Source organism: Oryzias melastigma, linkage group LG3 (genome assembly GCF_002922805.2).
Source record: "Oryzias melastigma strain HK-1 linkage group LG3, ASM292280v2, whole genome shotgun sequence".
Lineage (NCBI taxonomy): Eukaryota > Metazoa > Chordata > Actinopteri > Beloniformes > Adrianichthyidae > Oryzias > Oryzias melastigma.
In genome coordinates this window covers 18,073,996-18,090,058 of record NC_050514.1, presented here as the reverse complement: position 1 = coordinate 18,090,058, position 16,063 = coordinate 18,073,996, and the positions used below count along the sequence as shown (strand labels likewise).

General features: G+C 39.9%; 1 protein-coding gene across 4 annotated transcripts in view; it reads left to right on the top strand.

Annotated features, from left to right (window-relative positions):
* zfhx3 (zinc finger homeobox 3) overlaps positions 1–16,063 on the top strand; it is a 172,816-nt gene that overhangs the window by 137,205 nt on the left and 19,548 nt on the right. For all 4 annotated transcript variants that reach the window (XM_024294816.2, XM_036210299.1, XM_024294815.2 and 1 more), the window contains one exon: positions 13,711–13,818. In XM_024294816.2, the coding sequence (XP_024150584.1) occupies positions 13,711–13,818 (108 nt within the window). The remainder of the gene's footprint in view (positions 1–13,710; positions 13,819–16,063) is intronic.

Below are 16,063 nucleotides of genomic sequence, written 5' to 3'. Positions count from 1 at the left end.
GGAAGTAGCAGCAGTCCGAATGACTGTCTGCACATCCGGTTGAACCCATGATGCTGTCCGATATGCCTGTTTTTGGTGCCACAGAAGCAACTCTGGTAACAGACGTGAATAAAGCATGCTCCCATTTCCCTCCCTCACCTTTTTCACTCAGAGAGAGGCACAGAGGCGGATAAATGAACAGCACACCTCCCGTTACATGCTCAGTCAAAACATATTGCCCCTCCTTCTTGGTTATAAGTTTGGTTCTTCCTGGAGTCGAGGGAGAAAGGTTACACAGGGTGTCATATTAATGGGGCCTGTCACGGGCGTTGATCGTCTTAGGCATGGAGGAGGATGAGCGCTCAAAAGGTGTTGTCTTCAAATAGGATTTCTGCAAGTGAGACATCCTCGTAGGGTGATATCCCCCTCCGAACAGCCACTTTCTTATAGAATGATCTGTTATTAAGCAAATGAAGTGCTGCGGGCCTAACGGTAAATCCCTCCACTTTGTCATGGTGTGCTTTCAGTTATCACATCCTGCTCTCATTCACTCCTGATGTTTCTGCCCACTTCACAATGGAGTCACTCGACACTTTTGGGAAGGTAGAACACCGGCAAGTTTCAGCCAGCTTGTAAAAAGCGCACTGCTATTGTAGGTAAGCTCATAAGAGGGATAAAATAAAAGTTTTATTTTTGAATACAAAGGAATTAAATTAATAAAATGTCAGATATTTTGAAAGGAATCATGTTTTAAGAGAACAACTTTATTTTTAAAAGAAGCAATTACAAATACTTAAAGAAGGTAGAACAGTCATGTACTTTAGAAGTAAATCGTTGTTTCCATGCATATGAAATGATTCTTTTCAGTAGTGAGAAGCCTACATGTTGTACCTTTCACTTGTAATTACAGGCCGTTAATAGACTCTTAGATTAGTCTAACCAGAGGCCAGTTATAGGATTTTCTGTCCTTCAGCCTGACAACAGCTGTCAGTTGAGCACGGACTTTAACAAAAGAGAACGTCTTCATAGACTTTTCTTTGACATGTGCATGTTGTCACAGCTACCTAGAGGCATGATAGAGAAAAATCTGGGGCCATAGTAAGGGGGCAGGGTAAAGGGTTGGAATGGTAACTGCTAGACAGCAATTGATTGCATTAATTGATATGCCAATATGTAAGCTTGTTACATCCACCGTTGCTTAGGATGATAGCTAACCGGCTGATCAATGGAACCAATAAAGCCCTGATCCATTAATGAGGAATGCGGTAATTAATGTTATCCCTAAACCAATTACCTCAGGCATTCTGACCAGGTTATCTCTGTTACACTGTTAGCAATTTCCCCATGCAGCTCTTTAGTGGGCTCTTAGTCAAGATGGCTGTAAAGCAACAGTCTGCTATAGACCATTTGCAGCTGTGGAAAGTGATTAGAAACAGAATCAAACGATATTTTAAAAGAAGCCTTCTTTAAGGGGACATGTTTTACTATCAAATGATATTGTCCTGTATTTCTTTATTTATTATGAAAGTTAGGTTTTTTATCATGACCCCATTGTGTCTTTATTATTAATGATAAGCTATAAAAACTAGAACTTAAGACATTTGTTTTTTTCCTTTCTTAAAGAATTCCTAATCTCAATTAAGGTGTCCAAATAAAAAAAAGTGCATATTTACAACCAAATTAGTATTGAGGAGAAAAAAGATATAAAAAACTACTTAAATTTGTTTATTATAGTACAATATATCCCTAATAATGAAAGACTTTGATGGTGCAATCAATCCAGATCGTTCCCCATTCTCATGTCTCCATACCTTGAGTGACAATAAAATGGTAATGGAAAATGGTAATGGGATGGCAATTAACATGCAGTGTTTCTGGTAATTACTGCTTATAGAATCAATAAACACAGTGCTTGTAAAATAACCATACCACAAAGACCACCCTCTTGACACTAACATTTATAAGAAAAAACAAATACAAAGAAACAAATGACAAATTTCACAGAAAGTCAAATCATCTACATGTTTAGACAAGTTGGCTACTGTTTATTAGATATGCAAAAAAGTAGAATGTATTGGTTTTACATTAGTTCGTGTCACACTGAATGAAAAAAGGGTATTCTTGAATTTGTTTATTGGCAATTATCAAAAAAACACAAGGGAAATAATAAATTAGTAAATTGGCTTAGTTTGAAATCAGTCTTTGGGAAACAGCTTTACGTCAAAGAACATTTTGTTGTTGATTTAAACCCAACACTATAAAAAAGAAATAATTTTTAGCTAGGTTTAGTTGTTCTGGTGTGAGACCTGCAGTCTTGTACTTATCACTTGTTTTGACCTTGTAGAGGAATTCTGATGACCTATTAGTTTGAACAAGGCCTTTAGACCCAAATCCAGTTCATCTAATAGGTGTTGTAAGAGTGCAGAAAGGTCCATCTGTCTCTCTGCTTATTATCCAAAGCCTTAATCGGGACTTACAGCAGGGCAGGCTAAATAAACAGTAAGTAAGTTGTCTTGGGCAGAGGAACGTCAATGACTGCAACTTGCTCAAGCCTTTCCTCTGAATGGTTCTTTATTGACCCCTCAGGACCCCCCGAGAATTCCCTAATTGAAAATTAATATTGAATCAATGCTGTGGACCATTTGCATATTGATTATAAACATCCAGGAAGGCACCAAGTATGTCTGGGATCAATAGGGCCCTTCTGCAGCAGACCGAGTGCACTACATCACATGGCAGCTGCCTGCTCCTGAGGTTAATGACTGCTGCTTGTTAAGGAGCTCCTGTCAGGTGGAATCCAGGTGCAGGGTCGTTTTGCCAAGCTTTGTGGCAAGTGAACTGTGGAGGAGGAAGATTGCTTGATGGGGAAATTAGGGATTAGGGCAACCCCTTAAGTGACTTTGGAGCTCTTGTGTTACTACTTAAGTTTATCTTTTTGTACATTGTTGTGGGAATCTTTTGCCCTGTGGTTGAATCTCGACTGCACCATAAAACAGATAATAAAATTTCTGTGTTAACTGTATTGTTTTGTGTGGGTTTGTTAGGAAAATGTTAGCTGTTTCCAGACCCTTAGGGAAGAAAAAGAAATAATGCAAGTCAGATGAAATACGACTCTTTTAATTTTGAAATAAAACATTAACCAAATCACAAGACTGATGATGCCCAGATTCCTCTGCTTTATAGCTCTGATTAAGAACAAACACAAACTACCATAATGGCTTCCAACTGTAAAAATGTAGAGACGGGAGAGAAGTGATCACGTTGGAGGAACAAGAGTTTGATAAAAGTGAAGCAAGATCAAGACAGCGATTTCCAAGCCCCCTCCCGAAATTCAAGCCTGGTTAAACTAATGGAATTCTCATAAACTGGGTGATTCTCTGAACCACAGGAGACTACAGATCTCGGGGAAAGCACAATTGAGAGCAGCTTCAGTCTTTGAAAGACAGTGTCTTGAATTAATGTCTCCGTGTAGTTTATGTCCACTTTCTCCTAGACATGGCCCCCACCCAGCCCATACTCTGCACTGGGAGCTGGGGTCTTGGAGCCAAGAATGGAGTGCCGGGCCTGAAAACCGAGCTGCATCTGATTGCTTCATTACAGGCCCTTTCATTGACTTGGTTGCACTGAACTGATGAACTGAGGCAGTGGACAAGAGCACATAATGGGAAGAAATGAATTCTTATCACAGCCTTCTCAGGAGGCCACCAGTCCTCGCTTGAGCCAACAGAGGCCACGGCTGAATAAAGAGGAGGAGTCTGTGTCTGGGTCTATTTATGAGCCAGAGGCAGGATGGAGACAGAGAACACGATGAAACTTTGGATTCTTGGATCCGTTCACAGAAGGAGGAACCACAAATACGCAGAGAGCCACATTATTATAGGCGGCATGTTTTAATGATTAGTTTGGTGATTAGTGTTTGCTGTCTTCTGCTAACTGACACCCTTGGCACAATATTTTTTTCTCAATTGTTTACTACATCAGTCCTCAAGAGGCAGAGCTCTGCTTGTTAAAGTCCCTGCTTTAGGCCCCACAGTAGCACCCAAACACCAACCGCTGGGATGAATAATTAATTGTGTACCTTACTGGGCTCTCGTCCCCAACTCTTCAACCTTTGTCTAATGAGTGAGAAGAGTCTTCTCCAGCAAACAACCATATGAAAAACAGCAACACCACACATTCATATGAGGGAAATGTAAGCTACTGTATAACACTGGACCAATTTAGCAGCATGCTGGATGTCTGTGGGGGAAAGGTTGTTAATCCCAAACCATGCCTAAGAGAGGGTAGGGACTCCTTTGCTCAGATCCACATATCTCCTTAACTCTGAGCACTGTCAACAATAAATAGATGGGGTTAAGAGAAGGAAAAGTGAGCTGTGCTCTTTAGACCGTTAACAATTTAATTTAAAAGTAGAAGTCACCTTAAACGATGCATCCCTCTAATGTTCGGCAAATGTGCATAAATCAAAAGTCCATTTAGTTGGCGGATGGGCGGATCAGGTAACACACCTTCCTGCTGGTGTGAGTTGCTCTGTTCTCTCTTATCTGTGCTGCCATCAAACCCATCGCCATTCATACCTGTTCAGTCAGTGCAAAATGGTTTCCACAAAGCCATTTAATTAGCTTCTACTTCAGAATTCAAGGACACATGAGATGTCTCTTATAGGTTTGACATCCTACTTCTTGACTGGTATTTTTTAAAGTTAGTGTTCATATTAAAATCGTTTTACCACAGTTTGATTGATTTATTGGTGTTTCATGTATATATTTTTCCCTAGTAAACATTAGACATTACAAGTCACTTTAGTCATTTTAAACTCATTGGCCTCTTTAGCCACACCATGCTGTTATTTTTGTTTCAGTTTCTCCCTCTCCTCAGCCTCCCTCTTGGCTGACCCAAAGAGAACTGAGTAGCAGTGTTTGACTGTAATCACTCCAAGTCTCCATCTCAGGAGAACAGCACATGGGCAGCAGCCCCCCCAAGACAAACTTGTAGCTCTCTTTTTTCAAAGTTTTATAACACGCTCTTGGAAAAACTAAACAATGTTATGATAAATCCATTTAAAGAAAAAGCAAACCTACTAACAGCAGTAATAATAAAATGATAGTTGAAGAAGAAAAAATATATACGGTAATTTAGAAAAAATATTTTAGTAAATAGTGAAAAGAAGAACAAGGCAAAAAACATTTTGCCATGTGTTAAATATTTTCCGATGTCAAATTAGATGTCCTTCCATCTGCAGGGTATTTAATAGTAATTTTGTTGATTTAGTTGCATTGTTCTTTTGCCAAAAACTTTAATTTAATGCATCAGAAAGTATAGTAGAAATGCATCATTGAAAATATTGTCCGCAAATAGATTTGTAGCTAGAATTCTCAAATACAAATCTCAAACTTCTACATTTTTTTTCCTTTAAAAAATAGGAAAGCTTGGCATTTGTTTTGCTGCCTTATACATGTGGGTTGTAATTTAAATAACATAAATTGTGGGTTTTGGGGATATTAGGAAAATTTGGAGATTATAAAAAAAGATAAAAACTGTGTATTTAAATTTGACACACCATAAATATATTTCAGTGTTTTACATGTTTCACAGAGTGTGGTCCCCACACAGGATTTTTACATCTCAGAGTAGCTTATTGTTCCACAAATACACAATTTGTCCACAACATTCCATAAAAAAATTAGATTTGCTTAAATGCATTTTCCATAATTGCACGATGAGGTTGGTTGATTATTTTATGTATAATTACTGTGGAAAACAACCTGCCTATTAAGAGTTAATGGCAGTAATACAGAAAACAATTATCATTACTTTGCTGTTCACTATGAAAATAAAGATTTTCTTAAATAAAAAAGGATCCTTAGACTTCAGCTTTGGCCAATTGTGTGTGGTCTTGTACATGCATCATTATGTACATCATTTGCAAAGGCTTAATTCTGAAGAGAGATTAGCGACTTACCAAATTGTAGTTTTTGGGACCGCTCTGCTGACACGGAGCAATAGCTCCTGAATTATTTACCTACCAGACTGCTGTACGGTAGTCACAGCGACCTAGCCCTCATAGTGGTTGTCAGGTGGCATCTCCCCTAAACAGTGGCCATTAATGGACAGTAGTAGGGTTACTAATAAACAGGCTGCAGCTTGTGGATGGAACCGGAGTTTCTAACCTTCCAACTTTTTCTAACGCAAAGAGCCATCGGGCTGAATAACAGCACCGCAGAGATTTTCAAAGATCAAAGATTCAAAGAGTACAAAACTTTTTAATTACATAAAAACTAGGTTACATAAAGAAAAAAAAGATTGAAAAAGAAAGATAGAAACAACCACCCGTTTTCCTATTAAGGAGAAATGTCAAGCGCGGTGGTAAGGCAATAGTCTGTGTGCATCCCTTTGTTGTCCTCCCTGACATTGAAGGCTAATTTTTCATGGTTATTTGAACTGGAAAATGAAAGAGAGGTTTGTGATTATTTCCTATAAATGACAACACAATCACATTACGCTTCAGTACAAACACAGAGAGGATATTGCCTTTTCATATTTCATGTGAAAGTAATGGATGGGCTATGCAAAGAGGAACAGAAAGAAAGACAAATGGTAAAAGAAAGCTCCCTGTGTTTGATTTGTATTAGAAACTGGATAGATGGAGGTGGGGATAGCATTTTTTTCCAATAAGTGGTTGTGCTCTCATGGATGTTTTAAAGTGCCTGTGCAGTTTAATGATTGAATTTCTTCAGCAATTAGCTATAAGAAACCAACCAAGTTGTAGTTCAAGGAAAAGTTGGCCTGCATATCCACTACAGACTGCCAGAAAAATAAATATCTTTGGTAAGGTATCCCAATGCACTGACTCCATCCATAAATGTATAGCAGTATGATGAAATAAATAGAAATAAGTGAGATAAATAAATGAGCACGATAAAACACTACCACATCACCCTTCACCGTTTCTCTCCTCTAACCTAAAACATCTGTACTTAGCGGGTCGTTCAACCTTTGAGAGCAAACACACATCAATTCTACCTTATATTTTATATTTGAAATAAAATTGATTAGCAAAATTGGTATTCATAAGGTTGTGAAATTCTGTTTTATCTCTGAGTACGCTTTCAAAAACAAACAGACTGTCAAGCTCAGGGCTTTAGATGGAAACGGGGAACTAGTACAACCGTAGAGGAGGATGGCAAAACAGTGTACACTGGACCAAGGAGCCGTGAGAGGTGTTTGTGTACCTTAAGTTTTTAAAGATTGAAGAACTCAGAGAAGCTTGTGGCGGCAGGACTCATGTAAAATAGGACTAATGTGGGTCTCACGAGCCGGACTCCTAGCACGCGCGGAGGTAGGGGCTACATACATCCAACCATGGCAACATTGATTTTTTGAGCTAATACCTCCACAGAACAGTCCACAGGCAGATGGAAGCACTACAAAGATATGCAAATGGTACATTCGATAAATCGACAGACAGAGATCTTTTTCAGACAGTTCACTGTACTGGTCTGCGGTGCCTAAAAGGAGAGATAAACAGATAAGTACCTGTTAATGGACATAGACATAGACAAACGTGCATGCTCAGATAAACAAACGCGCACCTGCCTGTTACTTGGGAAAACCCAAATCAATGGGAGAAATTTTTATGTCAAGCAGAAGTGCATTCAGAACTGAAAAAGTGTAGGGACTATTCTGTGTGAATTTGAAGAAAATGCTTGCATAGAGTGGCACATTGTGCTTTTAATTTCAAAGGTTTTCAAGAACAAAGCACTTTGCTCTCAGTTTTGTGTATAAGAAAAGAAAACTAACTGTGGATATAGGCGTATTCATTGCTCTTATTAGTTAGATATGAAACAAAAGCTGCTGGGTGTATGTCATATATAATAGATGTGGGCTGTCTTGTTAAACCCAGCAGGCTGTATGTGGCTATGTCTCTGCGGAGAGGGGCTCTGAAGCTGTGTGTACCTGGTAATTAAAGGGAGTTTGTGGAAAAAGCCAAACATCAGGAGAGATGAACTATGAACAGAAGAGCTGTGACAGTTTCAGGTTATGTGATTTTTGTGTCCCTTTTTGCCAAATGAAAAATCAATATATTTTCCGCGTTATACATATTCAGAGTGTCCACCATACTTCTGCCCTGATGGAGAGTGATGGAGTAGAGGATGGGGAGGGAGGGAGGGAGGGGGGGGGGTCGCTTGCTCGCCTGTCAAAGCTGTACTATCGCATTTTCCAAGTCAGTGGTGAATATTTCAGAGTTGATGTGATTGCCCTTCATGACAGCAGTGATGCCCCCCGACCCCACCCCCAGTTTTTTTTTTCTTTTCTTTATATTATTTTTTTTTCTAGCCACCCCTCCAGCCGACCCCACACTCCGCCAACCCATCCCAGTTCTGTTTGGGTCCTTTGAACAGCCACAAATAGGTGAAGCCATTGTAGTTTGAAGACACAAGGGTGGGTGGGGGTGGGGGGCATTAATAAAAAGGAGTTGATTTTAGAAGGAGGCTGCAGTGGTAGATGATAAGCATAAATGCATGGCGGGGGTGGGGGTCATTTCCAGGGAGGCAGAGTGACTCTTTGTACAGGACAATGTCCCTCAGGCAGAGTAGATGGGACAGCGCTACTGAGTGATGCTTTTGCCCCCATCCAGGCTTTTAGCCTACTGTCCTGGCAGGGAAAAGTACAGCCTGCATCTTCCATTGTGAGCGTAATATGTGTTAGTTTGCAGTCATCATCTTGTGCATTCAAGGAAGTCACAGTATTGTGTGTGCATGTGTGTATGTGTGTGTGTGTGGTAGAAGAATGAGCAATGCTTGAATGCTCAGTCCCAGCGTAGTCACATTAGCTTAGATCCTCTTCTCCTTTATCACTCAAGTGAAACACACTGGAGCAGCACTTACACTATCCACTTTATTTGTAATGTATCTAAACATGCTTCTATCATGAAAAGTATTTCTAATTACTTTGATTTCCCACAAGGCGGCACATTAGGGAAAATTACTCGGCACTCGATAGATATTTTTAATTTGAGTATCGAGAGCACAGAAAAAGTTGTGAGATTATCCACTTTTAGTGCTGTGTTGTTGTCTGTTTCTATGTCCCAGGATAGCACAAAGACTAACTCTGACCTGAATACTTTAAATGGTTCCACGGAGTTTGAACTCCAAAGGGATCAAACTAAGTGTTGCACTGCAGACCCACAGGCTGTTGTGATGAGCAGGCACCACCAGGAGAACGGACGAGTGGCTGCAGGACAGGAGGGGCTGCTGCTGCTGCAGCGGGGTTTAAAAGCAATCTGAGCTAATAGTGCTGTTTGTGATTAACCTGCTGTTGAAAACTTTTTTTTTTTTAACCCAAATCCTAGACTTCTGCACTTCTGCCCCTCCCTCATCTGGTTCCTCCTGCCCTCAGCCCTGTGAGACACAAAGTATTCATTCACATTTAGGCCCTGAGGTCACAGCAGGGCCAGCGGGGAGAGGCCAACGAGTCCCCCCGTGGACAGGTCAGGAATCTAACACATAACTCTGACCATCAGTGCTGAGGGAGCTTTCTCCGCTGCTTCCTTTCAACAAAAGGGGGAGAAAGTTTGGGAGGGCAAAGACAGTTTGGAAAAGAAAACACGCTTTCATTTTGTGAGCACTAGGAATATCCAGCATGTAGGGAAATATTTGATGTATTGCCACACATTTTACTTCCCTATTTTGGAATGCATATTGCTTGGTTTTTACATAACACAATCTCTGTGATAAATAATTTTTTTTCAATTGTTTTTATATATTAACATGGTGACTGAAAATATTTCATCTCATCCTGTGAATTCAGTAGATATTCATAAGCAAAAGCCCCATCCTGACTGTGGGTCATCTGGTTCAGTTTAAAGGTGCAGCTTATAAGGACACAGGGAAAGAGCTTCTGTGAGCGTGTGCCGGAGGTGGGAGGGTACGAGGGCTGGGGGTGTTTTCCTGTATATGTTATGCTTTTAAAGAGGAGTCTTGCATATGGGGTGCAGAGGTGCTGATATGAGGAGCAGACAATGCATGAAAGCCCTCAGCATGGGTCCTGTGTCTCATTGTCCCATGGTACCCTCCTGTCACTTTCATTTTGTGCCCTCGAGTCCAGAGTCAGGCCAACTTTGATATAAGGAAGGGGTGCAAAGGATGATGAGGGGGAGGAGGGGGGCAGTTTAAAAGAAGAAGAAGGGGAGAAAGATGGAGTCTGTGAAGTGTGAAATAAGATTGCTTTTTATCCGACAGCGCAGCGCTAAAGAAAAGGAAGCTGTCCGTCCCGGGATAAAGCAGGGGGGGCATACACCTCTTTGATTTACAGTGCAGTCATGTGACACTTGGATAAAAATGATAACGGCAGCCTTGGTAATTTTAATGAAAGTAATGAGATCTTAGACTCGGGGAAAGATCCCAGAGAGAAGCTGTCAGCGATGGGGATAGAAGCACAGTTTAACCTTTTAGATAGATGTGTTGTTGAGCCACATACTATAGGCAAAGAAAAAAACAACAGAAAAACACTGGAGCCATTTTCAGGTAGGGCTGGATTTTTGTGCTTTCAGAAAAAGCAGTTACCATCATAGCAGTATATTCAGCTGAGGCCGAAGACGGAGGAGGAGCCTGACCTTGTGAAAGATATCTAGAGTGACTATTATTACTTGCTGCTGCTCTTCTCTACAGTCTGGGAAGGAATACTGGAAAGTGCAGTGGTTACCATCAATTATTTATTCAACCGTTTGTGCTTGTCAGTCTGATTAGCATTAGTGTAATCATTGCTCTTCAGGGGAAAGGAAGACTGCTTTCTCCCATCTGAAGGTAATCTTGCCATTTTCGGTTTCTCATCTTCACCGGGCGCCTCTTGCATAGCATCTGCTTTTGTCATTTCCACATATTTCTTCCCTTTTCCCCTTCCCCGTGTTTCTGTCTGATGCTGCCGGGCCCCCTCCCCCCCTGCACCTCATTAATTTCTGTGAGGAAGTCGCGCTCTCCCAGCTTGTATAGAGTGACACCTATGGGTCTGATAAAGTCTTTGCACTCACTTGCAAAACTCACCAGGGGAAGGGCTCTAAGTGCCAAGATGGTTTATGAGTATGTGTGTGTGTGTCTGTCTGGGAGATGCTGCAACACAGAGCCTATGAAGTGAGTGACTGGCAGAGAGGAGCTGATATTTATATGCTTAGAACAGATGAGTTTAATCTCTGTGTCGGCAATGGGCTTATTCAGCTTGCATGATTAGATTAATGTAGCTGTTTCATATCATTGTATTAGGATGGTTAATGAAGACAATTAATTAGAAGACAACCTTCAGGCTATTGTCCTTTACATCTTTCAGATTTGGGTTAGAAATGGCTGGCTGCCATAGCTTTGAGTGTTTCTTCTAATCTATTTTCAGAGTTAATCTATGGCTGCAGTTTTAGTGCTTCCTCCATTTGCATCCCACTCCTAGGCCACTCGTGACCTTTCATTAATTATAGTCTGCCTAGCTTTAATCATTCTGTAATACTGTTTAGATGAGACAAGAAATGGGCAAAGCCATTTGCCACTTCAAGATGTAACGGTGCTCTTGGAATCATGTCTGCAATTCTGGATAAATTATGCATGGAATCCTGCGTTGTGTGTGCTTAAGGTGTCATACATGTTGTTTAAACATCTCTATTAAGAAAGAAGAGAACACCTGAAGAAGAAAAAAATGTCACTTCATACATTTGCATGTGAAATATGTGTGCCGGATGTTGGGGGTCGGTACAAGGAACCTGAACAGCTTTGGAATGTTGGCTGCCTATCGGCGTAATGTTTGAATGTAAAGTGTGTCGAAACATGTAGGTGGAGAATTAGTCTCACTACATGTGTCACCTAGCTAAGAAATGACACCATGCTCTGTTTTCAGAGGTGAAAAAACTTACCTGGGGATTATTTTGTAATCTGAGTGCCTGCACTGCTGTACAGCATCTTAATTCTTGCACACTTCTGGAGATTTACATAGACTGGTGGTAGATGTGAATTTGGAGCTCTAGAGCAGACCAGTGGGTTTCAGGAAGCGCTCTTCCTCACCAGCTCAGGATAAGGGGGGCTTCATTGGGCTTACAGAAAAGAACATAAAAAGCATTCAATCATTTTTTTTCTTAGGTTAAATTCATGGAATTTAAGGAACACTAAAATATGTTTTTTTTTTCTTTTTTTGCAAAAAGCCAACAATTCATTTAAAAATTTAAATTAAACTCATCTATGCAGAACTTTTATATATACATATTAGGAAGCAGCAGAAACGGAAGGCTATTTTTCCTTTAATGACACACTCCTTCCCTGTATGCATGTGTATTTTATCAAGCAGCTATACGGCAGCTGCCTTTTTCTGACCTTTAACGTTTAGCCCTAATTGACAAAGACACAACCAGAAAATAATAAGAAATAAAATTACTAAAAAAAAACCTAAATGAATTAAAACAGTGATTCTGACCTTAATACCCATTCAACAGAAAGATTCAAAAGTTCCAGAAATGTCATGGGGTCATGGCGTGACAGTGCAGCTGAGGTGTTTGCTTTCCTATTGAGACTTTCCTGGTTTGGCAAACCCGATGAGTATGAATTTATTTAGCTTTTCCCAACTGAGGGAATAAGCAGCAGGTGATGAGGGATAATGTAATGTCGTAAAAAGTGGTTTTGGCTCTGGGCGGTGGTGGTGAGCTCAGATTGGATGTGTGATAACTGCATGGTTGAATACTTGAACAGGATATTTCAGCAGCTCTTGTAGCTTTGTCAATATATCAATAGCTCATAGAGTAGAGACCAAAGCATGAAAGCATTTTCAAAAGAGCATTTAAGTACATTTGCTGAGAATTAGCTGACTTGTGTAATAACTGATAGAGGCTATTGACTGCGGCCTAGTTTACTGTTGTCAAATCAATGCTACTGCATGCAAGTCCCACTACTTTTAAACAAACTTAACAGGCAAAGGGGATGTTCAGGGGGCACTAGAGGGAAATAAACAAGATTGATGCCCTTTTTATTATCTGTTTTTGCTATCTTTTCCTCTGTGTGTTACTTACAAATGGCGTTATTGAATATCCATTGTTTGTACTTCGATGCTCCTAAATGGTCTGATATATCGAGCTGAGGCTTTTAAGGTGGTTACAGGGGATTTCTGCCTTTGACTTGGCATAAAAATAAAATGAATTGTGGCTCGGAAAGTTTTAAATATTTATGATTTTTTTTTTCTATAGTAGGATAACAGAAGTGAAATGGGATTTGTATTGGTAAGTAATCTAGCAGATGGCAGCGGGGGACAGTAAATGTGTGTGTGTGAAGAATATGACAGAGAATGTGTGTGATATAAGGTCTTTGACTTGAGAGATATGCTTAACAGAATCATTTTTCCATCTGCCCACTTCAGCCCACATGCGTGCTTCTTTTCCCTTCCAGTTTATGGCCACATTAAAGAGGAAAAAACACACTTGTCAATGAACTCCACAAAAAGGAGAGGATGAAAGACAAATTTCTCCTGTTCTCAAATCAGTGCATGCTTAAAATTTAAGTCGAAATAAATTTCACAGAAAAGATCAGACCGCTCGGGACAGAGCAGAAAGCAGATTCTGCCCTCTTTGTCTGCTAGCCTTGCAACTGTGTGTCAGCAAATGTAATTGTTGTGAGCTCCTATAGAAAAAAACGCTGCCGTCCCTTTAAGTGCTTCCACCAATTCTGATGGCGTGGTGATTTACATATCCCGGTCTCCCTCCCCCTTCAGGAGAGCTGAGCGAGGATGTGGAGGCTGCGAGTGAGACCACCACAGACCAGGAGGACCAAACCAAAGACAGAGAAAGTGGGGGGGAGAAGGATCTCACCAAAGGGACAGGTAAGACCAATATTTACACACATTCACTGTTTGGATGCTTTAGCACAACAGGCCGTTTTCTTTTGATCAACATAACAATATATAAACAAAACAAATGAGCTTTTCAATATTACAACAAACTTTGACAACTTAATAAATAAGTTTTGGAATATTTATGGTGTGTCCCGCATGTTTTCAAGTCATAATAAACAGCCATTTAATACATTATATGGTGACATGCGACCATGTTTTGTCACAGGTGAGGAAGGTCTGAATATGTAACTAGTTTGAGCTTCATCACACAAATCCCTCATTTAACTTTAGCAGGTCAGGATGGTCATGTCTTTCTGTTATGACATACAGGTGCTGACTTTTATGCTTGGGGGGTGGAGCTTCAGGTTTGAATCCCTGATCAAACACTTTGATTTTTAGATTTCAGTTTTTAGGGTTTCTTCTTTTTTGTTTGACTTTTTCAGAATAATGGGAGGATTTTACATTTTTATATTGTTTTTGTATTTCTTGGCCTATTTTTGATCATAGAATTGAGTCACTGCGAGCATATAAAGGAAATATCCAACCTTGTTGATGTTTTAGGTAAATGGTTTTCCTTAAGAGTCAGGGAACAGAAGAAAGAAACACACTTCACATTTCAAGATTTTTCAGCATGAAAAGAAGATGCCTCTTTTGATGAGGCCTCATAATGCATCTGGATGAATGAATTGAGTTTGAGCAGCTGTAATAATTGCCCTCACACTGTAACACTGCTGGTTTTTCAGATATGTATCAGCTTCACCCCACTGGTAAACAAGGTTCCCACTGATTAAACACCTAAGTGTAAATCCTGTTTGTCTCCAGCAGGTTTTAAAGACCTTCTTCAAAATGGTGTTGAGCACAACTTTACTTTTATACATACCAGCCTGTGTAGTTAAGGGCTTTGCTCTCCATTAAGTTTGCTCAAAAGACAATTTCTTTCAGGGAGACTTTTCTTTCCTTTTGCCTGTTTCTCTAATTCCTCAAGTTTGAAGAGTATAGTTTAAAGCTGTGTCTTTCTTATTCTAAGGACATTCTGCTTCAAACTTTTAAGACATAGCCTCATCTTCCCAATTCATTTCAGTAAACGTCCATTATGTCTTTGTTACAGGCTGCTTATTACAAAGTTTCTAAAGGTGCTTTTTAAAATTGGGGCTTCGGTGTTTTTTTGTTGTGAGTTCATTCAACAGCTCGCCATTGATTGATTCAAGTACCTTTTTTGATTTAGCATGTCTCATAACTTGGTGTTAAGTGACTGGAAAAAGAAGAAGGCTAAATCAAGAACAATAGTCTGAACATGGACAGGTACAAGGACTGGAGTGAAGATGAGTAAGAAAGACACCACAGTTCATAGAGAATCTTACAAAGGCTTTCACAGAGCTTAACAGCAAACTTGCTCAAGACCACTTCAACACTGTCAGGTTAAAAAGTAAAAAACAATTCAGACCTTTTGCATACTAAGTTTTCATAAAGTATAGCTGAAAAAAAACTTCATCATAGTGTTTGAAGCCCGGCCTTTGTGAAATGTCTTTGATATTCGAACTTCTATTTTAAATGAGGCTGAGTTGTTTGTGCTCTTTGAAAGGGCGACACTCCTCTTTGATGGAAGAAATAATGATATGCATGCCTGACTGAATATGGCTAAAAGTATGTTTTAGCACATCAAAATAAAGCACTTTAAAAAGCATTAAAATGAGCTGGCCGATTAATAATTCACTCATACCTGTGGTGCACAGGAAGACGACTCCTCGCATTAGGATTCCTATTTTTTGAAAGGCATGCAATTTGATACAAGCATATTCAGTTTCTTTCCTCCCCTCTGTCAGTCGCTAATCACCAAATAAGTGTGTTTCTGTGTTTTCACAAAGGAAATATGTGCTTGCATATGAAAAATTTACAGCTTCTCAGCAGCTTATTAGAAACGCTTAGTTAAAAATAGCATTGCATTAGGGAACCAGGTCTGAGGTTCTGTTTGATGTCAGTGGAAAGGTGGATGGGTGAGATGGTATGTGGGTTCAAGGCTGTGTTGTCAGCGAAAGGCAGACGACTGTAGTTAAAGGAAAGGCTCTTTATGTTGTTCTGAGTGACAAAGCCCATTCAGAATAAATGCAGAAAACCTGTCTTATACGCTAAAAGCAAAGAATACCAAACAACAGATCTGGTAAAGAGGTTAGCACTAAGCTGGTGATTGTCTGGAAATGTTGCACTTTTCCACATTTGGAGTGTTTGTTAAAAA